The 19,744-nt window shown below is 42.8% G+C and overlaps 1 protein-coding gene across 15 annotated transcripts in view; it reads right to left on the reverse strand.

The window, feature by feature from the left end:
* PUM2 (pumilio RNA binding family member 2) overlaps nt 1-19,744 on the reverse strand; it is a 315,445-nt gene that overhangs the window by 181,678 nt on the left and 114,023 nt on the right. For 12 of the 15 annotated variants that reach the window (XM_033938769.1, XM_033938776.1, XM_033938780.1 and 9 more), the window contains 3 exons: nt 9,558-9,718; nt 8,891-9,161; nt 4,626-4,719 (listed from right to left, as the gene is read on the reverse strand). In XM_033938769.1, coding sequence (XP_033794660.1) covers nt 4,626-4,719; nt 8,891-9,161; nt 9,558-9,718 — 526 coding nt within the window. The remainder of the gene's footprint in view (nt 1-4,625; nt 4,720-8,890; nt 9,162-9,557; nt 9,719-19,744) is intronic. The other 3 variants (XM_033938772.1, XM_033938771.1, XM_033938770.1) reach the window with 1 other exon arrangement.

Raw genomic sequence — 19,744 nt, forward strand, 5'->3', positions numbered from 1 at the left:
TGCAAGATAGGAGGCAGGAAATTTATGAGCACATCTCAAGAAAAGGACCTTGGGATGATTGTCTGAGGATCTCAAGGTGATGAAACAATGTGACAACACAGCGGATATAGCCAGAAGGATGCTAAGCTGCACAGGGAGGAGTAGAACCAGCAGAAGAAAGGAGGTGTTGCTGCTCCTGTACAAATAATTGTTAAGGCTCCACTTAGAATACTATATTCTGCTTTAGAAGCCATATCTTGCTACGTATGTAAAAAGACTTGCAGTGATTCAGAGAAAAGGAACAAAAATGTTATGGGGATTGCAACACAAGATGTATGAACAGAGACTTAATGACCTGACGATGTATATCCTGGAGGAAAGGAGATATGGGATGATATGATATAGACACTCAAACATTTGAAATGAATTAATATACAAACCTTTTCCAAAGACAGAAGACGGTAGAAGACAGAAGAGGATATAAATTTAGGTTGTAAGGGGCCTGACTCAGTAATAATGTCAGAAAGGACTTTATCACAGAGAAGATGGTAAATACCTGGAATGCCCTCCCACAGGAGGTGATGGAGATGAAATGGTAACAGAATTTTAAAATGTGTAGGATAAACACAAAAGGAACTCTTTAGGAAAGAATGAAATTAAGCAATGTTGATTAGATGGCAATTTCAGCAATTGGGAAGCAAAGTCAGTGTCAGACAGACTTCTATGGTCTGTACCCTGAAAATGGCATGGAAAAAAAATCAACATCAAGTATGCATAGGTAGTATCACATCACATGTTATGCTATGAGTTTATCTTGTTGGACAGACTGGCTGGACTTTACAGGTCAATCTGCCATCATCTACTATGTTACTATTTTATTATAGAGGATTGGTAGAGAAAGTAGAGAGGGACCGTTTATTGAAAAGGAGAAGAAAAGAGAAAAAGAAGAGGTGGGTGGGAAAGAGGGCGACTAGTAAGGATAGGTTTGTGAAAAGTGTATGTGGTAGGAATAAATTAGGTCACTATATTCTTTCAAAGCTGATAAGGGGGCCACACAGCCATAGAAAGTAAAATGCCTCTTTTTAGAGATAACCCCAACTCTCACTAAACTCTTCTTTAAAAAAGTAGCATGCATTTCAAAACTGAACCCATTTACACATGACAAAACAGCAATACACTCCTATTTTTCTTGCCTTCCCAAAGCAAATAGCCTGAAAAATGAATTATTAGAATTCTACTTGAGACACCTAAGATCAGAAGCCTTACTTATATCGCATAAAACCTACAGTTTACATACCAATATACATAAAAGTGTAAACATTATTACATACAATTCTTTTTTTTTTAATTCCGCACGCGCGGTGCGGCCAACTAGAAACTTCTAGTTAAAAAGGTCCGTACCGAGGGCTCCGTCGGTGACGTCACCCATGTGTTAAGAATATGCTGCCTGCTTGTCCTGGGATAATGTAAGTACCCTAGACTCAACCTAAGACAGAAATAATCCCCCCCACCCTACCCTGGATATGTACCTAAATAAACAAAAATTAATTCACATCAATAATCAATTACAAAGATGTAACATAAGATGTCAATGAGCCCCATATCAAATTAAATATATTTCCATGTCCCAAATTATCAGCGTTCATCCTTTCCAGTCTATAACTGGAGCAAACTCTTGCCCACCAGAATGAAAAATTTAAACAATCAAAGTTTATCCAGTTTCAGGTGATCATCTGGATGGCTATCCCAGTCATTATAAGAAAGAAACAGCCTTTATATTGCTCTATAGGGGGCTTAACATGTAATATTGTACCACAAATGACTGCCTCATACGTTAGAGGAATTGATGATTCCAAAATGTTATTAATTCTACCCCATATCGACCTCCAAAAGCTAAGTATCAAAGGACAATAGAACAACAGATGATCCAATGTCCCGATGTCTAAATGACAGTGCCAGCATCTATTAGATTTAGAATTATCTAACTTGTGCAACCTAACAAGGGTTCAAAAAGATCTGTGTAACAGAAAAAAACATGTTTGTCTCATAAATGCTGATGCTGTACATTTCATCCTCCAAGTCCAAATTCGTGGCCATCGAGACGCAGAAATATACTGCTTTAGCACAATGCTCCAAATGTCATAAAGACCATTTTTTGTTTTTTTATTCAAGAACTCAGATATTAATTTATACCACCTGACAGCCTGATGTCCTAACGAATCTATCTGAAAGGAAAGGATCTGCAGACTATAATAATTTTTTTAGATTTTGTCAATCAGGGAACCCCTTCTGAATGGCTTGCTTCAACTGCAATTACTTATAGTTTTAAGAGTTAGCTATACCGAATTTTTGTTGCAGTTGTGAAAACTCAAGCATTTTTCCATTTGAGATAATATCATCATGTGTTCGAATCCCTGTTTGCATCCATTGCTTCCAGAAGATCCCAGACTTACCAATTGAATCTTGGAGTTTAACCATATGGACTGATATGTGGATTTCTCTACTGGAGTATCTGTTAATTTGTTAAGAAATTTCAAGGTTTTCCAGGTGTCAATTAGAATACTATTGTCCTTTACATAACTGGATAATTTGATACTCAACATATGGAATAGTCGCAATGGGGACATCAATTGCCATTCTAAGTGTAACCAATCTGGGAGATTTTCCATGAGCTCAGGGAGGATCCAATACATAACCTGACACATGATTATAGGCTTGATGATACCTATAAAAGTTGGGAAAATTTACCCCACCCGCCGCAATTGTTTTTTGTAATGATACTAAAGCAATTCGAGCAGTTTTACCCAGCCAAATAAATTTGGTAAGAATACTATTTAATTTCTTATAAAAGAACCCCTGAAAGAAAACTGGCAACATACCCAATTAGTAACAAAGCACAAGCAAAATCATCATCTTAACTATTTGAACTCTCCCCCACCAAGACAGATGTAAAGGGTTCCATTGCTCACACATTTCTGTGACCTTCAGCAATAAGGATCTTTCATTTACTTTCATCGTTTCTTCCAACGTTTTCTGAATCCAAATGCCTAAATATTTTATACCCTCTTCTACACGTCTAATAAACCAAATATTTCAGAAAATAAAGAAAATGAGGTCCCATTCACACAATTGTGTGAGTAGTGAACTATACTTCTCTGTATTCGCGATTTCTGCACTCGCGATTTTGATTATTTGCCATTTTTAGCTTACTGCTCCTCCTCCCAAATTACATCATCCATGAGTGCAGATAAAAATTTTGGTGTGTTTTTCCAAGCACTGATTCCCAGCGTGTGCAGAGAAAATCGCTGATTCCCAGTACTTTCTTCACCGTGTTTTGCCTCTCCTTCAGGAACAGGCCAGGTCTCCCACCATGTTATTCACGGTTTTACCATATTCACAATGGTTTTTAATAGAAAACCACGAACATATGAAAAAGTTATTCGTGGTTTTTCTGTATTCATAGGTCTGTTAATCCCCTATCACCATGAATACAGAGGGAGAACTGTAGATGTTAAAGTGGAAGAGTGGCCTAGTGTTTAGAGCAGCTGCCTCAGCACCCTGAGGTTGTTAATTCAATTCCAACTGCAGCTCTTTGTGACTCTGGGCAAGTCACTTCACTGCCCAGGTACAAAAAGAAAGAGTGGTATATCAAGTCCCATGCCCTTTACCCTTACTTCACAACAAAAATATCTTTATATCTTACTTGGAACCATTTAGTGAAAAAGCCAACAAGCAAAAACAAAATTTTAAATAGCAGCTATAATTGTAAAATAAGTGGCTTTTGTAGAATGTCACTAACCTAATAGTAATATTTAGCAATCATCTTTCAATGTTTCCAAGTCCAAAATTTAAATTCAAATTAAAAGATGTTTTCATGTTTCATTCATATTCTGATATTTGTTAATTTCTTGTCTGAAGAAGGTATTGCCTTCAAAAGCTAATCAAAATTAAAATAATAAAATTCTAACTTTTATGAATGGGGCCAAGGAAATTATCTTCTTTGGTTCCTTCCATGAGACTAGGGATATACAATTTTTGTGGGGGGTTTTCAATCTTTGTGTATGCAGTACCTATTGTAATAATAAAGATCCAGATATGAATGGCAGTCTGTTGTAATGATTTTGGCAAACAGACACAGATGAGGAGTGGCCTTAAAGGTAGAGATGCTACCTCAGCACCTTGAGGTAGTGGGATTGAATCCCAGTACTGCTCCTTGTAAACTTAGGCAAGTCTTTAATCCTCCATTGCCCACCGCTTTGAATGTGTAACCACAAAAAATTAGTATACAAGTCCCATTCCCTTTCCCTATGTTTGAGCTCTCTGTTCTACTTCCTGCAAGCATTTATTTTCCTATGATGTGTCTACCTTGCCTTGGATTTTCAAAGGCCTTTACAAAACTCATGTTTCCAGTAACCACAATCTTGGGCAAGTGTTTTCCAGGTGTTAACTTAGTGAAATGCCTTAAAATTGCATAAGCACATACAATTAAAATACAACTGTGGAGAACTAATTACTATTATTTTTCATCAGTAGGTACATTTCTACTCCATTTGGTTTCTTACTTGTTAAAGTCACATAATAGTGAGCACTTATTCGTAACAAAACAAGCCGATTTGGACATAAAAGCACAGGTAGAGGAAGCTTACCTATGTGAGGTTGCTGAGCTGCTGCCAATGCATACTGTTGTTGCTGGGCAGCAGATAACTGTTGAACTGCTAATGCATTTGGCCTCTGGAAGAGCTATAGAAAAAAATTAGAAATATTTTTAACACAAACATATAATATTTATAATAAAGAGTTAAAAATTGAGGACAGTACTGAAAGTTGACCATATATAAAATATCTAAATTCATTTTAGATATCAGAAGTTTTTTCTTAATCTTGAGCTCAGTTTACATTAGAGAATGACACAGTGACAGAATTCAACACAGTTCCCATCCCCTCAGATAACCGTGGGAAACCATCCCCATGACATTCTTTAAGGAGAGAGAGAAGAATCAGAGTACAAATGGGCATAACCAGTAACTCTCAAGAAAGGACTGAATTGCCCTAAAATCCAACTACAGGCCCGTAGCCCTTATTTACCAAACTGCTAGAAGGATTGATTAACTTGGAATTAGTGAACTATTTAGAAAAATTTAATATCCTCAATGAACATCAGTCAGGATTTAGAACAGGTTTTAGCACTGAGACAGTTTTAGCTTCAATTCTTAATCACCTTTACAGTCTTTTTAGTAAAGGCACTAGTGCCTTAATTTTGCAACTAGATTTTAGCAGTGCTTTTGATTTGGTTGACCATGAAATGTTGTTACACTGCCTAGATGCAATGGGGCTCTCGGGAAGAGTTTGGAACTGGTTTCAAGGTTTTCTGACAAAAAGATCATATCGAGTGGTTTGTGATGGGAAATACTCTTGTTCTTGGAATAACCCATCAGGGGTACCTCAGGGTTCCCCGTTATCACCCACCCTATTCAATATTTACATCTCGTCCTTAGGACATTTACTGCAAAAGTTGAATTTAAATGTTTATATATATGCAGGTGATATTTCTATTTTAATTCCTTTAAATAGCATAACTAATGAAATTTTAGAACAAATCTCTTACATTATGACTGAGATAGAACAATGGACAATCAACTTTAAATTGAAATTAAATACAGAAAAAACAAAATTTTTCCCAGCAAGTCCAAAGGATAAAATAACTAGAATATTACTTCACTTGAATGGTCATGACTATCCAATTTCCAAATCTATAAAAATATTAGGAGTCACATTAGACTCTCATTTATCCATGATAGAACATACGAATTTAGTGGTGAATTAGTACTTTTTTGCACTAAGGAAACTAAAGACCATCAAAAAATACTTTGATCCTCTATCTTTTAGATTATTGGTGCAGGCATTGGTTTTATCTATGTTGGATTATTGCAATATTGTTTATTTGGGTGCAGCTAAAAAAATATTGAGAAAATTGAGAATAGTACAGAACACGGCTGTCCGTATGATATTTGGGCTGAAAAAAAGTGATCATGTTAGTCCCTACTATAGACTGTTGCCAGTTGAGGCACGAGTAATATTTAAGTTCTCTTCTATATGCTTTAAGCTGATTTGGGGATTGGCCCCTACCTATCTTTTGTCTCATTTCGTGCTATACAGCCCTATGAGGATAACCAGAAATTGTAATTTATTAGCCTAACCAAAAATTACTGGTTGTAGATACAGGTCTTTTCTGGATAGGATGTTTTCGTTTCAAGCAAGCAAGCAGCAGTCTTGGTTAGGTAATTACATCAGTGGAGCCAGGGTATCTTAAGGCGCATTTCGGAAAGAAATTAAGACTGTACTGTTTGATAAATTCATTTCCTAAATAGAAGTTATATTAATAACAATAATTTTACTCTGACTACTCTTAGGAAATTGTTGTACTCTTGCTATTTGTATTTTGTACTTTTCTGATTGTCCAGCTCTCTTCAGTGTAAACCACCCAGAAATTGTCTGATTGTGGCGGTATAGAAGAATAAAGTTATGTTATGTAAATAATGGCACGAGATGGTTTCCTGCGGGGACGGGAACGGTGATGAATTCTGTCATCATGTCATTCTCTAGTTTACATATCCAGACTCCTACCATTCTTGCTATATGGGGCATTAAGGACAAGTGTGAATTCAGATCAAATAAACAAATATATGTTCAATTATTCTATCATACAAACAAAAAACATTTGTTGCTATATTTTGACTCAGCAATCTATTCTGCTCTTTTTGTTTCTAACTCAATTATAACTAGTCTTTGTTAAGCAATGGTGCCATGGGCCTTTATGTCAAATCCAGCAGTTTGGGGGGTTTTGAGCTTTGGTTCCTCCTGTTCATGGGATGTTCTCACCTCCTCCACTTCTAAAGCTGCATAAAGGGAAAGTGGATTGGACTTGATATACCACCTTGATTTCAAAACAGTTTTCATATTATATACTAGTACTAATTTTGTATCTGGGGCAATGGAGAGTTAAATGACTTGCCCAGAGTCACTAGGAGCAGCAGTGAGAATTGAATTCCAAGTCTCTAAGTTTATTCATATTTACTACCCTGCTCAAAGGGTCAAAACCTTCTGGGCTGCTTACAATCTAACATGCCAATTTAAAAATGTTATATAAAATCAAATAAGAATAAAAATAAAATAAAGTAAAATTCCATTCCCCAGGTTCTCAGGCCACTGCACTAACCACTAGGCTACTTCTCCACTCCATACTGTTTCTTCAGCTCAAAGTTGAATTTGGGATAAAGATTTTGCAGGATCTGGTGATCTTATTAAGCACACAATATACAAAAATACAGCAGGAGATGGGTGTGGCAAAAGGTCAGGAAAAGTGTGTTATGAAAAAAGTTCACGCTTGCATTCTGTTCATAAATACTGTTTCCCCAAAAATAAGACCTACCTCAAAAATAAGCCCTAGCATGATTTTCAGGGGTAGGTCTTAATATAAGCCCTAGTCGCCGGTGGCGGCAGCGCTCCCCCATGACCCTTCCATATCTCCCACCCATCTGAACCCAGATCACGAGACCGAAACACAGTACCTTATAACAAACTGCCATCGTCAGCAGCACAGGCCCCATCGTGGCTTTCTCACGCCCAGGCGTTCCTCTTCCGCACTGTTGATGACATCATCAGCAATGCGGCAGAGGAATGCCTGGGCGTGAGAAAGCCGCGATGGGGCCTATGCTGCAGACGATGCGGTTTGTTATAAGGTACTGTGTTTCGGTCTCATGGTCGGGGTTCAGATGGGTGGGAGAGATGAATGGGTCAGCAGGGAGAGGGGGTGCATTGTGGCGGCGGGGAGCGGGATGGGAGGGATTAAAAAATTATCCAAGGGGGGATGGGAGGGATATAAGCTGCAAGGGTTCTGCTGCACAAGGGATGGGAAGGAGGGAGGGATAGAAGCTGTAAGGGTTCTGCTGCACAGGGGGATGGGAGGGAGGGGGGAGGGATAGAAAGATATTGCACAAGAGGATGGGTGAGAGGGGAGGAAAGATGCTGCACATGTGGGGGAGAGAAAGGAAATAGGAAGAATTGGGGTGGAGGAGAGGAAGGGAGAGATAGGGGTGGAGGAGAGGAAGGGAGAGATAATCATTGTATATGAAAAAAAAAATAAGACCTCCCCAAAAATAAGACACTGTCTTATATTAATTTTGGGCTCCAAAAAGGCACTGGGTCTCATTTTCGGGGAAACACTGTATTTGTGACATGTACATATTTTCATCGTAAACCAATAAAAATGTAGATAAAAGGAAACGCATAGAGCCAAGGGGGGCCTGATGTGAAGCTCCAAAGTAAAGATTTAGTAAATATTTTTTCATGGAAAGCTCTTCCAGAGATGATGATGGAGAAAAACAGAGGCAGAATCTATGAGAATGGGAATAGAGGATCCTTAATAGCATAATGAAACCCTGGGTAACCAGAATGAAAAGGCAGTTCACCCCAAAACAGCAGGGGTATGATTGCATGTTCTCTTTAAGAATGAAGTATAATTGCACATGGCCACAAATACTACATAGGCGATCACTGTGAAGGTTTGTTGGTATTTATGTAAAAATGATAAATTAAAATTTGCATAACTTTAGTAGATCTGGCCACTGGAATAAAAGGATGATTAACTATTTCTTCTGTTTACATAACAGTAAGAAAGATTCAGAGCACAAACATTTAATGGTTTATTGGAAAGAAGACAAACCATCATGGCATTGCCCAGTTCATGCACTAGTTCTTGAGCACCAAAGGGGAAGAAGGAACAATAATAAAATATTGGTCCTGTGCCCATATATAGGTAAATATAAAGATAGGAAAAAAAGAGCACAGATGACAAATTTATATGTATTGTTCTCTAGTTTATGGGAAACAACTGTTACAATCTGACACTGACCTGCTGCTGGGAGCTGTAGTCAAAAAGTCCCATGGCAGCACCTGAAGAATCCATTTGTACCTGATTTCCTGGGTAGTCAAACTGCAAAGAATCAAGACCAACTTGTTCCATCACCCCAAGATTCTGAGCTTCAGAATTTGAAAATTCTTCTATCAGAGGCTTGCTGACTGTAGGGTTAGGAAGCTGTCCTAAACCTTCTGTGCTGTTAGAGTTAGCTCCCAGACGGTCTGCTACTTCTGTAGGGGAGGCTTGTCGGCTTCCAGGTGTACGACTACATAAAGGAAAAACATTTTTTTTTAAGTCACAAGCCTCCTGTCTTGACCATCAAGACAACCAAAATGGCTGCAATCAGAAAGCTGTTAAAAGGGTTGCCATAACCTACACCGACTTGTATCAAAATATGAAAACTTGAATGAAAAAAGAATTCAACTACCTATGAAACTGAGCACATGTTAAAGCCGATTGAAGAATAGTCAACACAACATGCCATTATAAAGATGATCTTCTACAAATCTACTATATATCTCAAAACTGTCCAATTCATGGGCAAAATGACAGGCCACTTTCATTTTTCTTTTATTTGAATTACAAAAACTCATTGCAGAATTTGAACCCATGCATTCACTCTATACATAAATCACATACATACTCAAAATTTAGAACTTACTTAAATTCTTTGCAGTCAGCATCCATTCCATTGGGTAAGCCTCGGCCATTTAATTTGCCAAGATCATCCTCCACTTGCTTAAGATCTTGTTTTTTTTCCTCAAATGGAGCTTTCCCTTTTAGATCTTTCTCTGGTCCATCTGTATCAACAACCCTAGTGCCCTAAAGAATTGGGTAAAATTTGAAAATTACATATAGCACCACATTAAAAATAATTTAAGAACCTTTATCCTCAACTTTTTGCACTACCAAGACAGTAAGGAGAAGATATAGTGCTCAACATACAACAGCAATATTCACCGATTATATATTACTGTTTTTCAAGATACTTGCAATTTCAGTGTCTCAATGAATACTATTCAAGGTTTCAGTTTTTCTAATTACTACAGGATCTAAGATCTGATTTAAAATTAAGAAATAGAGCCTACTCATACAAACTGGTGAAGTATCCTTTAAAGAACTGAGGTACCCAAACATCTAGAAATTAAAAAAAAAATATTTTCAAAGCCCAGAAAAAAGGAACAGGTGAGAGCAAGCAGCAGGGAGCTGCAGACACCAAGGAATTTTTTAAATAAAATGGGTTCTCAGAAAAGGGAGGAGGAGAGCGCATGGGTCATTCCATGTCAAGTGGTTCAATATTAAAAATCATCCCCATTCAACCTCTTCCAAATTGAATAAAATTTTGCATGGATGTTCCCTGTAGCCTTAAATAAAATCATATAAAATTTTTAAGCTATTGGTTTGAGATAGAAGCTGTAAAAAGCAGGTCACTCTCAGAGTACTGTACTCTGCCTAACACAAAATGGCAACTTTGTCCATTTATTACAGTCTAACAAACTTCATATGCAAAGTTTGGAATATAACATTAGTTTACCTCCCCTGTTATGAGCCAGCAAAGTAGGCACAAAATGTTAGAAAAAAAATTTAATGTCTACTTTGACTCATCATTGCTCCTGACCTGTATTTCAATTCAAGTCACAACTGTAACAGCAGTCATGGCACATGACATGCACATAGGATTTGCATTAAGAGGCTTTGAAGCCAATTGGAAGTTAAGATATAATTACAAAAAAAGAAATGATATTTGTGCTTTATACAAAAATTTTGGCCATTTTATAGGTGCAAATATCTCAACTGTACATCATCCAATTTTTTTAAAATTTTTTAAAATTTTTTGCTACAAAAACCATTCTGTTTCACATTTAACCTGGCCTTGCTTTGGCCAAAAGTTAGGTCTGAAATGCATACATGCAGTGGAACCTTGGTTTGCAAACATAATTTGTTCCAGAAGTAAACCAAAATGCTTGTAATATGCAAATGAGCTAGAGGTATGAAATTGCATGGTGCAGACAAGCTTGTTGGTCATGCCATGCTAACTCAGGTTATGACATCCACTGCTTTCACATACTCTTGTGAATGGCCCATCAAAATGTACACTAAAGCTGATAAACCTTCATTTATTCAACTTGTCAACCTGTAGCCTAGGCCAGTGTTTTTCAACCTTTTTTGGGCAAAGGCACACTTGTTTCATGAAAAAAATCACGAGGCACACCACCATTAGAAAATGTTAAAAAATTTAACTCTGTGCCTATATTGACTATATATAAAGTAATTCTCTTGAATAGGAATCAAATAAACACAAAGAAAGTATTTTATAATGCTGCCACCGCCAACAACACCGTTGGCGGCGGTGGCACTCAAGTGGCTAAAGAGCCGCAGTTTGCCGGCCTAGGGACAACACTGGAGGGTGGCCAGCTGTGCACCCCCTTGGGACGTAAACCCGGGGTGGGGCAGACCGCCCCCCCCCACCCTGGTATGCCACTATCTGTACCTCACTCCCTCCCTATGACCAAAAATTCTCCTTTCTTCTATTCCCCGTGTACACAACCATCTCTTTCCCTCCCTTCCTCTCTCCAAAGTCCATGCCTTCTGTGTCCAAACACTCATTCCCTCCCCCACCTCAGCATCTATTTCCCTCCCTTTCTCTCTCCCAAGTCCATGCCTTCTGTGTCCAAAAACCCATTCCCTCCCCCACCTCAGCATCTCTTTCCCTCCCTTCCTCTCTCCCAAGTTCATGCCTTGTGTCCAAAACGCACTCTCTCCCCCCTTTTGTGTTCCGTGTTTGCCTCCCAGCCCATCTTTGCAACTTTCTCAGCAAAACGAAGCTCAAGCCGCGAGGCTTGTCTTCTGCTTCCTGCCTGCCCTGCCGCACACAAATAGCCGAACGGAAGTATTCTCCGACGTCAGCGCTGACGTCGGAGGGCAGGCTTTGCTTAAGCCCTCCCTCTGACGTCAGCGCTGACATCGGGGAACGCTTGCGATCGGCTATATGTTAGCTGCAGGGCAGGCAGGAACAGAAGACGAGCCTCGCGGCTCGAGATGTATTGAACTCCGCGGGTCCCCCGTCCAGCTCTCTCCTGTCCACGTGGGGCGGACCGCCCCTCTCCCTAGACTGGTGGTACTGCCCTGATGGCGGCCCTGACCGTACGGCACACCAGGCAACATCTCGCGGCACACTAGTGTGCCGCGGAACAGCGGTTGAAAAACACTGGCCTAGGCAATATGTTGCTTTCATGTATGACAATTATTGGTGAATTGGAAATATCTCTGAAATCTTCTCAGAACACAAAGAGGAGAGTGTGACCTAGTGGTAAGAGCTACATCCTCAGCACCCTGAGGTTGTGGGTTCAAACTCCATGCTGTTCCCTATGATCCTGGGCAAGTCATTTAATCCTCCACTGTCCCAGGTACATTAAATAGATTGTGAATGTGAGCCAATTGGGACAGATAGGAAAAATGCTTGAAGTACCTGTTTGTAAACCGCTTTGTGTGTGTGGTTGTATAACTACAAAAAAGGTGGTATATAAGTCCCAATCCCTTTCCCTTTAATTAACCTTTTTGCATCCTCAAGGCCCTGCTCAATCCTTTCACTGGCTCTTAAAAGAGATATTGGTTGGGTTTCAGAGGAACATATTTTTATGGTTCTTGAACCTCCAATGACAACCTCAACAGGATGGCAATACAGCTAATCATGAACTTTGTTGTCCAATATTGACAACAAATTCAAGGCTTTGTACTCAGCCTAGCTGTATGATGAGCAGCATTTAAAGTGAATGTGAAGAACAATTTGTCTTTGAAATTGTTACTCTTTCCTCACCATACTGTACTTTGATCACATTTAAATTTACAGTTATTAGAAAGCAACAAATTTCCAATTCAAAGTCTCTCTCATTATTCCAGTGCCTGTCTACATCTCCAACATATTTTAACATTAACCGCAGGTTGAAAACCTTGGTGTACTTTCAGGCCTATTTTAAGCTATCAGGAATAGCAGGTCAAAAATTTGGCTCGGTGAGTTTTGTAGCCAAAAAATTGCTCTTTCAAATGGTGCAAGAAAAAGACTGGAAGATGTACAGTTGTGATATATGGCATTAAATATAGGTAAAAATTTGCATTTTTTTTCAACAACCTCATAAAAAAAAAAAGCACAGTGTTTCTAAAGGTTTATGGGGAAGTTAATTGGCCATAATCTCTTCCCTTTCCTAAAATATGAGCCCTATTGTACTTTCTGGTCAGGAGCTATGGTGTAGAGCAGTGTTTTTCAACCGCTGTTGCCTGGTGTGCCGTACGGTCAGGGCCGCCATCAGGGCAGTACCACCAGTCTAGGGAGAGGGGCGGTCCGCCCCACGTGGACAGGAGAGAGCTGGACGGGGGACCCGCGGAGTTCAATACATCTTGAGCCGCGAGGCTCGTCTTCTGTTCCTGCCTGCCCTGCAGCTAACATATAGCCGATCGCAAGCGTTCCCCGATGTCAGCGCTGACGTCGGAGGGAGGGCTTAAGCAAAGCCTGCCCTCCGACGTCAGCGCTGACGTCGGAGAATACTTCCGTTCGGCTATTTGTGTGCGGCAGGGCAGGCAGGAAGCAGAAGACAAGCCTCGCGGCTTGAGCTTCGTTTTGCTGAGAAAGTTGCAAAGATGGGCTGGGAGGCAAACACGGAACACAAAAGGGGGGAGGGAGTGCGTTTTGGACACAAGGCATGAACTTGGGAGAGAGGAAGGGAGGGAAAGAGATGCTGAGGTGGGGGAGGGAATGGGTTTTTGGACACAGAAGGCATGGACTTGGGAGAGAGGAAGGGAGGGAAAGAGATGCTGAGGTGGGGGAGGGAATGCGTTTTTGGACACAGAAGAAATGGACTTGGGAGAGAGGAAGGGAGGGAAAGAGATGCTGAGGTGGGGGAGGGAATGCGTTTTTGGACACAGAAGAAATGGACTTGGGAGAGAGGAAGGGAGGGAAAGAGATGCTGAGGTGGGGGAGGGAATGAGTGTTTGGACACAGAAGGCATGGACTTTGGAGAGAGGAAGGGAGGGAAAGAGATGGTTGTGTAAACGGGGAATAGAAGAAAGGAGAATTTTTGGTCATAGGGAGGGAGTGAGGTACAGATAGTGGCATACCAGGGTGGGGGGGGCGGACTGCCCCACCCCGGGTTTACGTCCCAAGGGGGTGCACAGCTGGCCACCCTCCAGTGTTGTCCCTAGGCCGGCAAACTGCGGCTCTTTAGCCACTTGAGTGCCACCGCCGCCAACGGTGTTGTTGGCGGTGGCAGCATCTATATAATAAAACCGTAGGCGGCGCATGCGCATTCTTATCGGCGTGCTTCCATGATCCGTATGTCCGTGGCCGCCAAGAGTGCAGCATGCCCCGCGCTTACTACGGCCCCACGTGCAGCTGAGTTCGGCACGGCGGTTTCCCCAGATAGGGGAAGTCGAACAACTCACTCCCGATGTGCAGCTGAGTTCGGCACGGTGGTTTCCCCAAATAGGGGAAGTCGAAAAACTCACTCCCGGCTCTCCTCGGCACGGCAGTTTCCCCAGATAGGGGAAGCCGAACAGCTCACTCCCGCCTCATGGTCCTGCCGCCGCTCCTGTTCACAGCGGCCTGTAGGACCAACGACTCCCCCCCCCCATCCTCCCGCAACAGCCGCTACTGCTCCTGTTCAAAGCGGCCTGCTGAGGTTCGCGGCCGGCTGTAGCGAACCTCTCAGGCCGCTCTCCACATGGTAGCACGTTCCCTCTGACGCGATTGCATCAGAGGGAACATGCTACCGAGTTGGAGAGCGGCCTGCGAGGTTCGTTACAGCCGGCCGCGAACCTCAGCAGGCCGCTTTGAACAGGAGCGGTTGCGGGAAGGGGGGGGGAGTTTTAACAGGATTAGAATTTTAACAGGAGGAGTCGCCGAAAAAAACCTTCAGCAGCAGCAGGCCAGCACGCGGGAAGGGAAGGGGGAGGGGCTGAACGGAGCAGGGCAGCTCACGGTAAGAGAAGGGAATGGGGGGTGGGGGAAAATACTTCTACTACTCAGCAGGGACCTGGAGGGGAAGGGAAATACCGCTGCTGCTTATGCAAAGGAAAGTGGTGGTGGGGGAAGAGAAGGGAATGGGGGGTGGGTGGGGGGGAAATGCTGCTACTACTTCACAGGGATCTGGAGGGGAAAGGAAATACCGCTGCTGCTTCTGCAAAGGAAAGTGGGGCGGGCGGGGGGGGGGGGGAGACACAGAAAGAAATACAGACAGACAAAGGAGGCTAGGGAGAGAGACAGACAGAAAGAAAGACAGACAGGGGACCAAAGAGAGACAGAAAGAAAGACAGACAGACAGACAAAGGGTGCCAGGGAGAGAGAGAGAAAAATTGCAGGAGGGAGAGAGACAGAAAGAAAGGAAGAAAGAGACAGGAGCAGGGAGAGAGACATAAATAAAGAAAGACAGCCAGCCATATATTCTAGCACCCGTTAATGTAACGGGCTTAAATACTAGTTATAAAATACTTTCTTTGTGTTTATTTGATTCCTATTCAAGAGAATTACTTTATATATAGTCAATATAGGCACAGAGTTAAATTTTTTAACATTTTCTAATGGTGGTGTGCCTCGTGATTTTTTTCATGAAACAAGTGTGCCTTTGCCCAAAAAAGGTTGAAAAACACTGGTGTAGAGAATGACACAGTGGCTGTTACCCATGGCTAGCTGCAGGTAGCTGTGGGTAACCCGCCAAAATGATGAGAGGAAAAAAGTGGTCGCCGCAGGTACGGGGACAAGGCCATTCACCACATCATGGAGTAGTGAATGGCCTTGCCTCTGCAGTTAATTGAGGGAGCACGCAGTCACCAATCACGCGGTCCAGCAGACCCCTCCCTCCTTCCTTCTGATCACTGCTGTCTGGGCATTTCCCTCCCTTCCCCTCACCTTCATGACGATTTTCATTTTTTCTGTCTCCCAGCTGTCCAAGTCAGCTTTCAAAAAGTCGCACGCAGCTAAGTGAAACTTCGCCTCCGACACAACCAGAAACAGGAAGTTGTGTCAGAGGAGAAGTTGCAAGCACCCGCGCGTGACTTGATTATAGCTAGTTCGGGCAGCTATGAGACAGAAAAAATTTAAAATTGCCACAAAGGTGAGAGGAAGGGAGGAGGGAGATGACCGGACCGTGGCGATCGGGAGGGAGGGGGTTGCTGGACTGTGCGAATGGCACTGAAGGGAAGTGGAGAGAGAGAGGGGGGAGGGGAAAGAGGAACATGGTAAGGGAGAGAGAGGGGAGCACGTTGGAAGGAAGTGGAGAGAGAGGGTGAGGGGAGGGCGGAGCAGACGCTGCATGTTACTGGGTAGGAGAGAGAGGGGAGAAGACTCTGAAGGAAAGAGAAAAGAGGTAGAAAACAAATAGATCAGAAAAGGAAGGGAAAGAGAGAGGAGGGATAGATACCAGAGCACTGGGGATGGGTGAGGAGACAGATACTAGATCTGAAGGGAGGAGAGATGCTAAAACACACCTGAGGGAGGGAGAAATTGAGGGAAGAAGACAGAGATGCCAGACCATGGGGGCAGCAAAGGGAAGAAGATGGATGCCAGACCAATTGCAGGGGGGGGGGGAGGAGAGACAGAGGCAGAGAGAAGGCAGACAGTGGATGGAAGGAAGAGAATGACGAGAAGATGAGGAAAGCAGAAACAAGACAACAAAGGTAGAAAAAAATTTCTATATCTTTTCTTTTTTTGCTTTACAGATAAAGTAGTATTGTAGCTGTGTTCAGTATAAAACTATTCAACACTTGTGTGGATGTTTTGCTGGGACGGGACGAAAGATCGAGACCAAGCTCGTGGGGGCAGAGACCGAGCTTGCGGGGACAGGGTGGAGACGGGGGACCGAGCGGAGATAGGGAGGAGATGGGGACCAAGCTAACGGGGCGGAGACGGGGACCGAGCTCGTGGGGATGGGGACTGAGTTTGTGGGGACAGGGCAGAAACATGAACATAATTTTTTCCCCATGTTATTCTCTACTATGTTGCGTCAAATATTTGACTTTACATTTCACAACAAGCTTTTTCATCAACTTTGTGGTCCCCCAGTGATACACCAAAGCATGGTCTCATGAGCACTAAGTTGTGCATTTACAAGTTCAGTCCTATTTAATCCTTTAAAGCAGCCACAAGATGAAATGCTTGGTCATCATCTTAAAACACTCACAATGCTTAATGTGAACTTTATTCTATTAAACCATAACAAATGAACTGTTTACTGAGAATTGTGAGCTTTACACAAGAATAGCAATTTGTTAGTACTGTAAATCTGAAGGGGTTTTCTTTGCCTATAAAGTAGTTACCCTTTCTAGTTGTGAGGAGGGTTACTCCCCAATGGGGTTCTGAGGCTTTTTTCATCCAATACCTTCATGTCACTACTAATCTACTCAACAACAACACACTCCTAATTTGCCAAACAAATCCTAAACTAGAAAAAACAAGGAAGGCAAACAAGTCACATCAAGGTCTGTGAGGGGGAAGCTCAGAGTGCCTAACTTGGCTCACAACTTGCAAACCAAATATAGTGTAATATGTCAAAGAACATGTCACATTATATGATGTTATAGGGCGCTCTCAGTGTGAACCCTCAGTGATAGGAGCACAGCTCCGACACTTCACTTCTGGGCCAAGGCCATAAGCCTCCACCCACACACCATCATCGAGCGCCCTGTGTGTGCAGAAATCAAACCAATCAACAATCAAAGTGAGTAAATGAAACTCAACACAAGCAACCTGAGCGACCCCCACACAAACCCTGCCAGCCAAACCCCCTCAAAAGACTCACGCAAAATCACAAACAAAGTCAAAAACCATACCAAAAAGTGAAAAACATGTCCAAAAGAAACAATACTTATCCAAAACTGTCACACAAACGGAAAAACCGCGCCAGGAGGAGAGGTTCAACCGCGCTGGTTTCGGGAGGAGCCCTTCTTCAGGAACCTGGCCTCCAACAGAACACAAGCAGAGAGGAAGGCTGGAGGGCGGGGTGCCCGGGAGGGAGAGCACACCGGCTAAAACAGATCCACAGGTGACATCATACACGAACCAACCAATCATACAGTGCCAGCACTCAACACAATCAGCACCACAGAAAAGAGAAGGAGAAGAGGGAGGGAAAAGGGGAGGGAAAAAGAAACACCCACCAATAAGAGCACCGCAATCAAAAAGAGTCCCCACCCCCCCCCCCCCACACACACGCAAGCACACCACACACTGCATCCAAAATCCACTATCCAAAGGGAGCCAAAAACCCTATTAAACAATGGTATTCCATTCCACACTTTCGTTAAGGCCATTCGGCTGAACAGATTGTAATTGAAAAATCCAATATTGTTCCCTGAGATTCAGGTGAGCCTGTCGATCCCCCCTAAAGTCCCAAGGGACTTGCTCAAGCACGAACCAGGATAGGTCAGTAAAACAGTGACCAAAGTCAGCACAGTGGGGTACCAGAGGGGCAGACTGAGATCCAGTACGGATCCGGCTTCTATGTTCTTGCAGTCTGACCCTGACACTTCTGCTGGTCCGTCCCACATAGCACAAACCACACGGGCAGATAATAACATAAACTACCCATTTAGAATCACACGAAGTTTGCGCTCTGAGGTGGTAAGTACGTTGGGTCCGGGGATGTTGCCAGGTAGAAATTGACAAAGATGAATGACACATGTCACAATGTCCACATGGTTGCAAGGTTAAGAAATTTCACAGGGACGCTGAGGATTATGCGTCGGGGTATGTATACTCCTGGATGCAGCCTCAGGGGTCTTCTGTGGTGATACCACAGGTTTCTACATATCCATCAGATGATGGTTCGTCCTCTAGTGATTCCAGTGGACGTAATTTGTATATGGGATCAGGGCGTTTTTTAGGCCGAGGATCCAGGCGAGGCCCAAGGAGACGGTCTCGGGGCCGCAGGGGTTATCCAGACCGCAATACAGCCCAAACATACAACCTTCCAGTAACTCGTTCGCAAGCAGCGAGGGGTCCTTAGTGGTCAACATATCTGGGGTCGCCCTCTCCGATGCACAGACTCAAGTGCTGGAGAAGGGTCTGTCTTTTGTTCCCACTACTGGGTTGGATCTGTTTACAGCACACAGGGATATGGCTCGGTTTGTGAGGGGTCTCCAGATCAAGCTGTTTTTCTCTTCTCAGGTGGGTACCCGGGATGATTCTTTATTCAGGGTCAAATCTCATTGGACCCCCCCGGGGCCCATGGATGCTCACATCAAAGTATTCCGTGATTTGATATTACGTGATATTGATCAGCTTGGACAGGTTCCTCCTGGTCGTCACTTTGTCAATATGACCAGGGTGCAACAGCTTGCTCTGGAGTCCCTTAGAGATACCCCTGACTTGGATATCAAACCCGCTGATAAGGGCGGAGCTGTGGTCGTTCAATCTTTGACCCAGTACAATGCTCAGGTGGATGCGCATATCTCCAACGCAGACTGGTATAGTAAACTTGATGGGGATCCCTCCCCCGCTCTGCGTCAGGAGATTGCAGTTGTGGTGCCGGAGGCACTGCAGAATAACATTATCACCAAATCTGAGGCCAAATATTTATCCCAGGCCCCCAGCCGCAACCCCCACTTTTACACTGTACCCAAAATTCATAAAACTCTCAACGACCCCCCGGGTAGACCTATTGTGTCGCTCCGGGGTACCATCCTCGAACCCTTGTCTAAAATGGTTGACCATTTTTTGAAACCCCAGGTTGCTCAAGCACGGTCTTTTGTATTGGACACCACCAACTTTCTCAATAGAATTGATATTATCCAGGTGCAGCAGTCCGATCTTCTGGTAACCATGGATTTGGAAGCTTTATATAGCAATATACCTCAGACTGA

Source organism: Geotrypetes seraphini, chromosome 3 (assembly GCF_902459505.1).
Source record: "Geotrypetes seraphini chromosome 3, aGeoSer1.1, whole genome shotgun sequence".
NCBI lineage: Eukaryota > Metazoa > Chordata > Amphibia > Gymnophiona > Dermophiidae > Geotrypetes > Geotrypetes seraphini.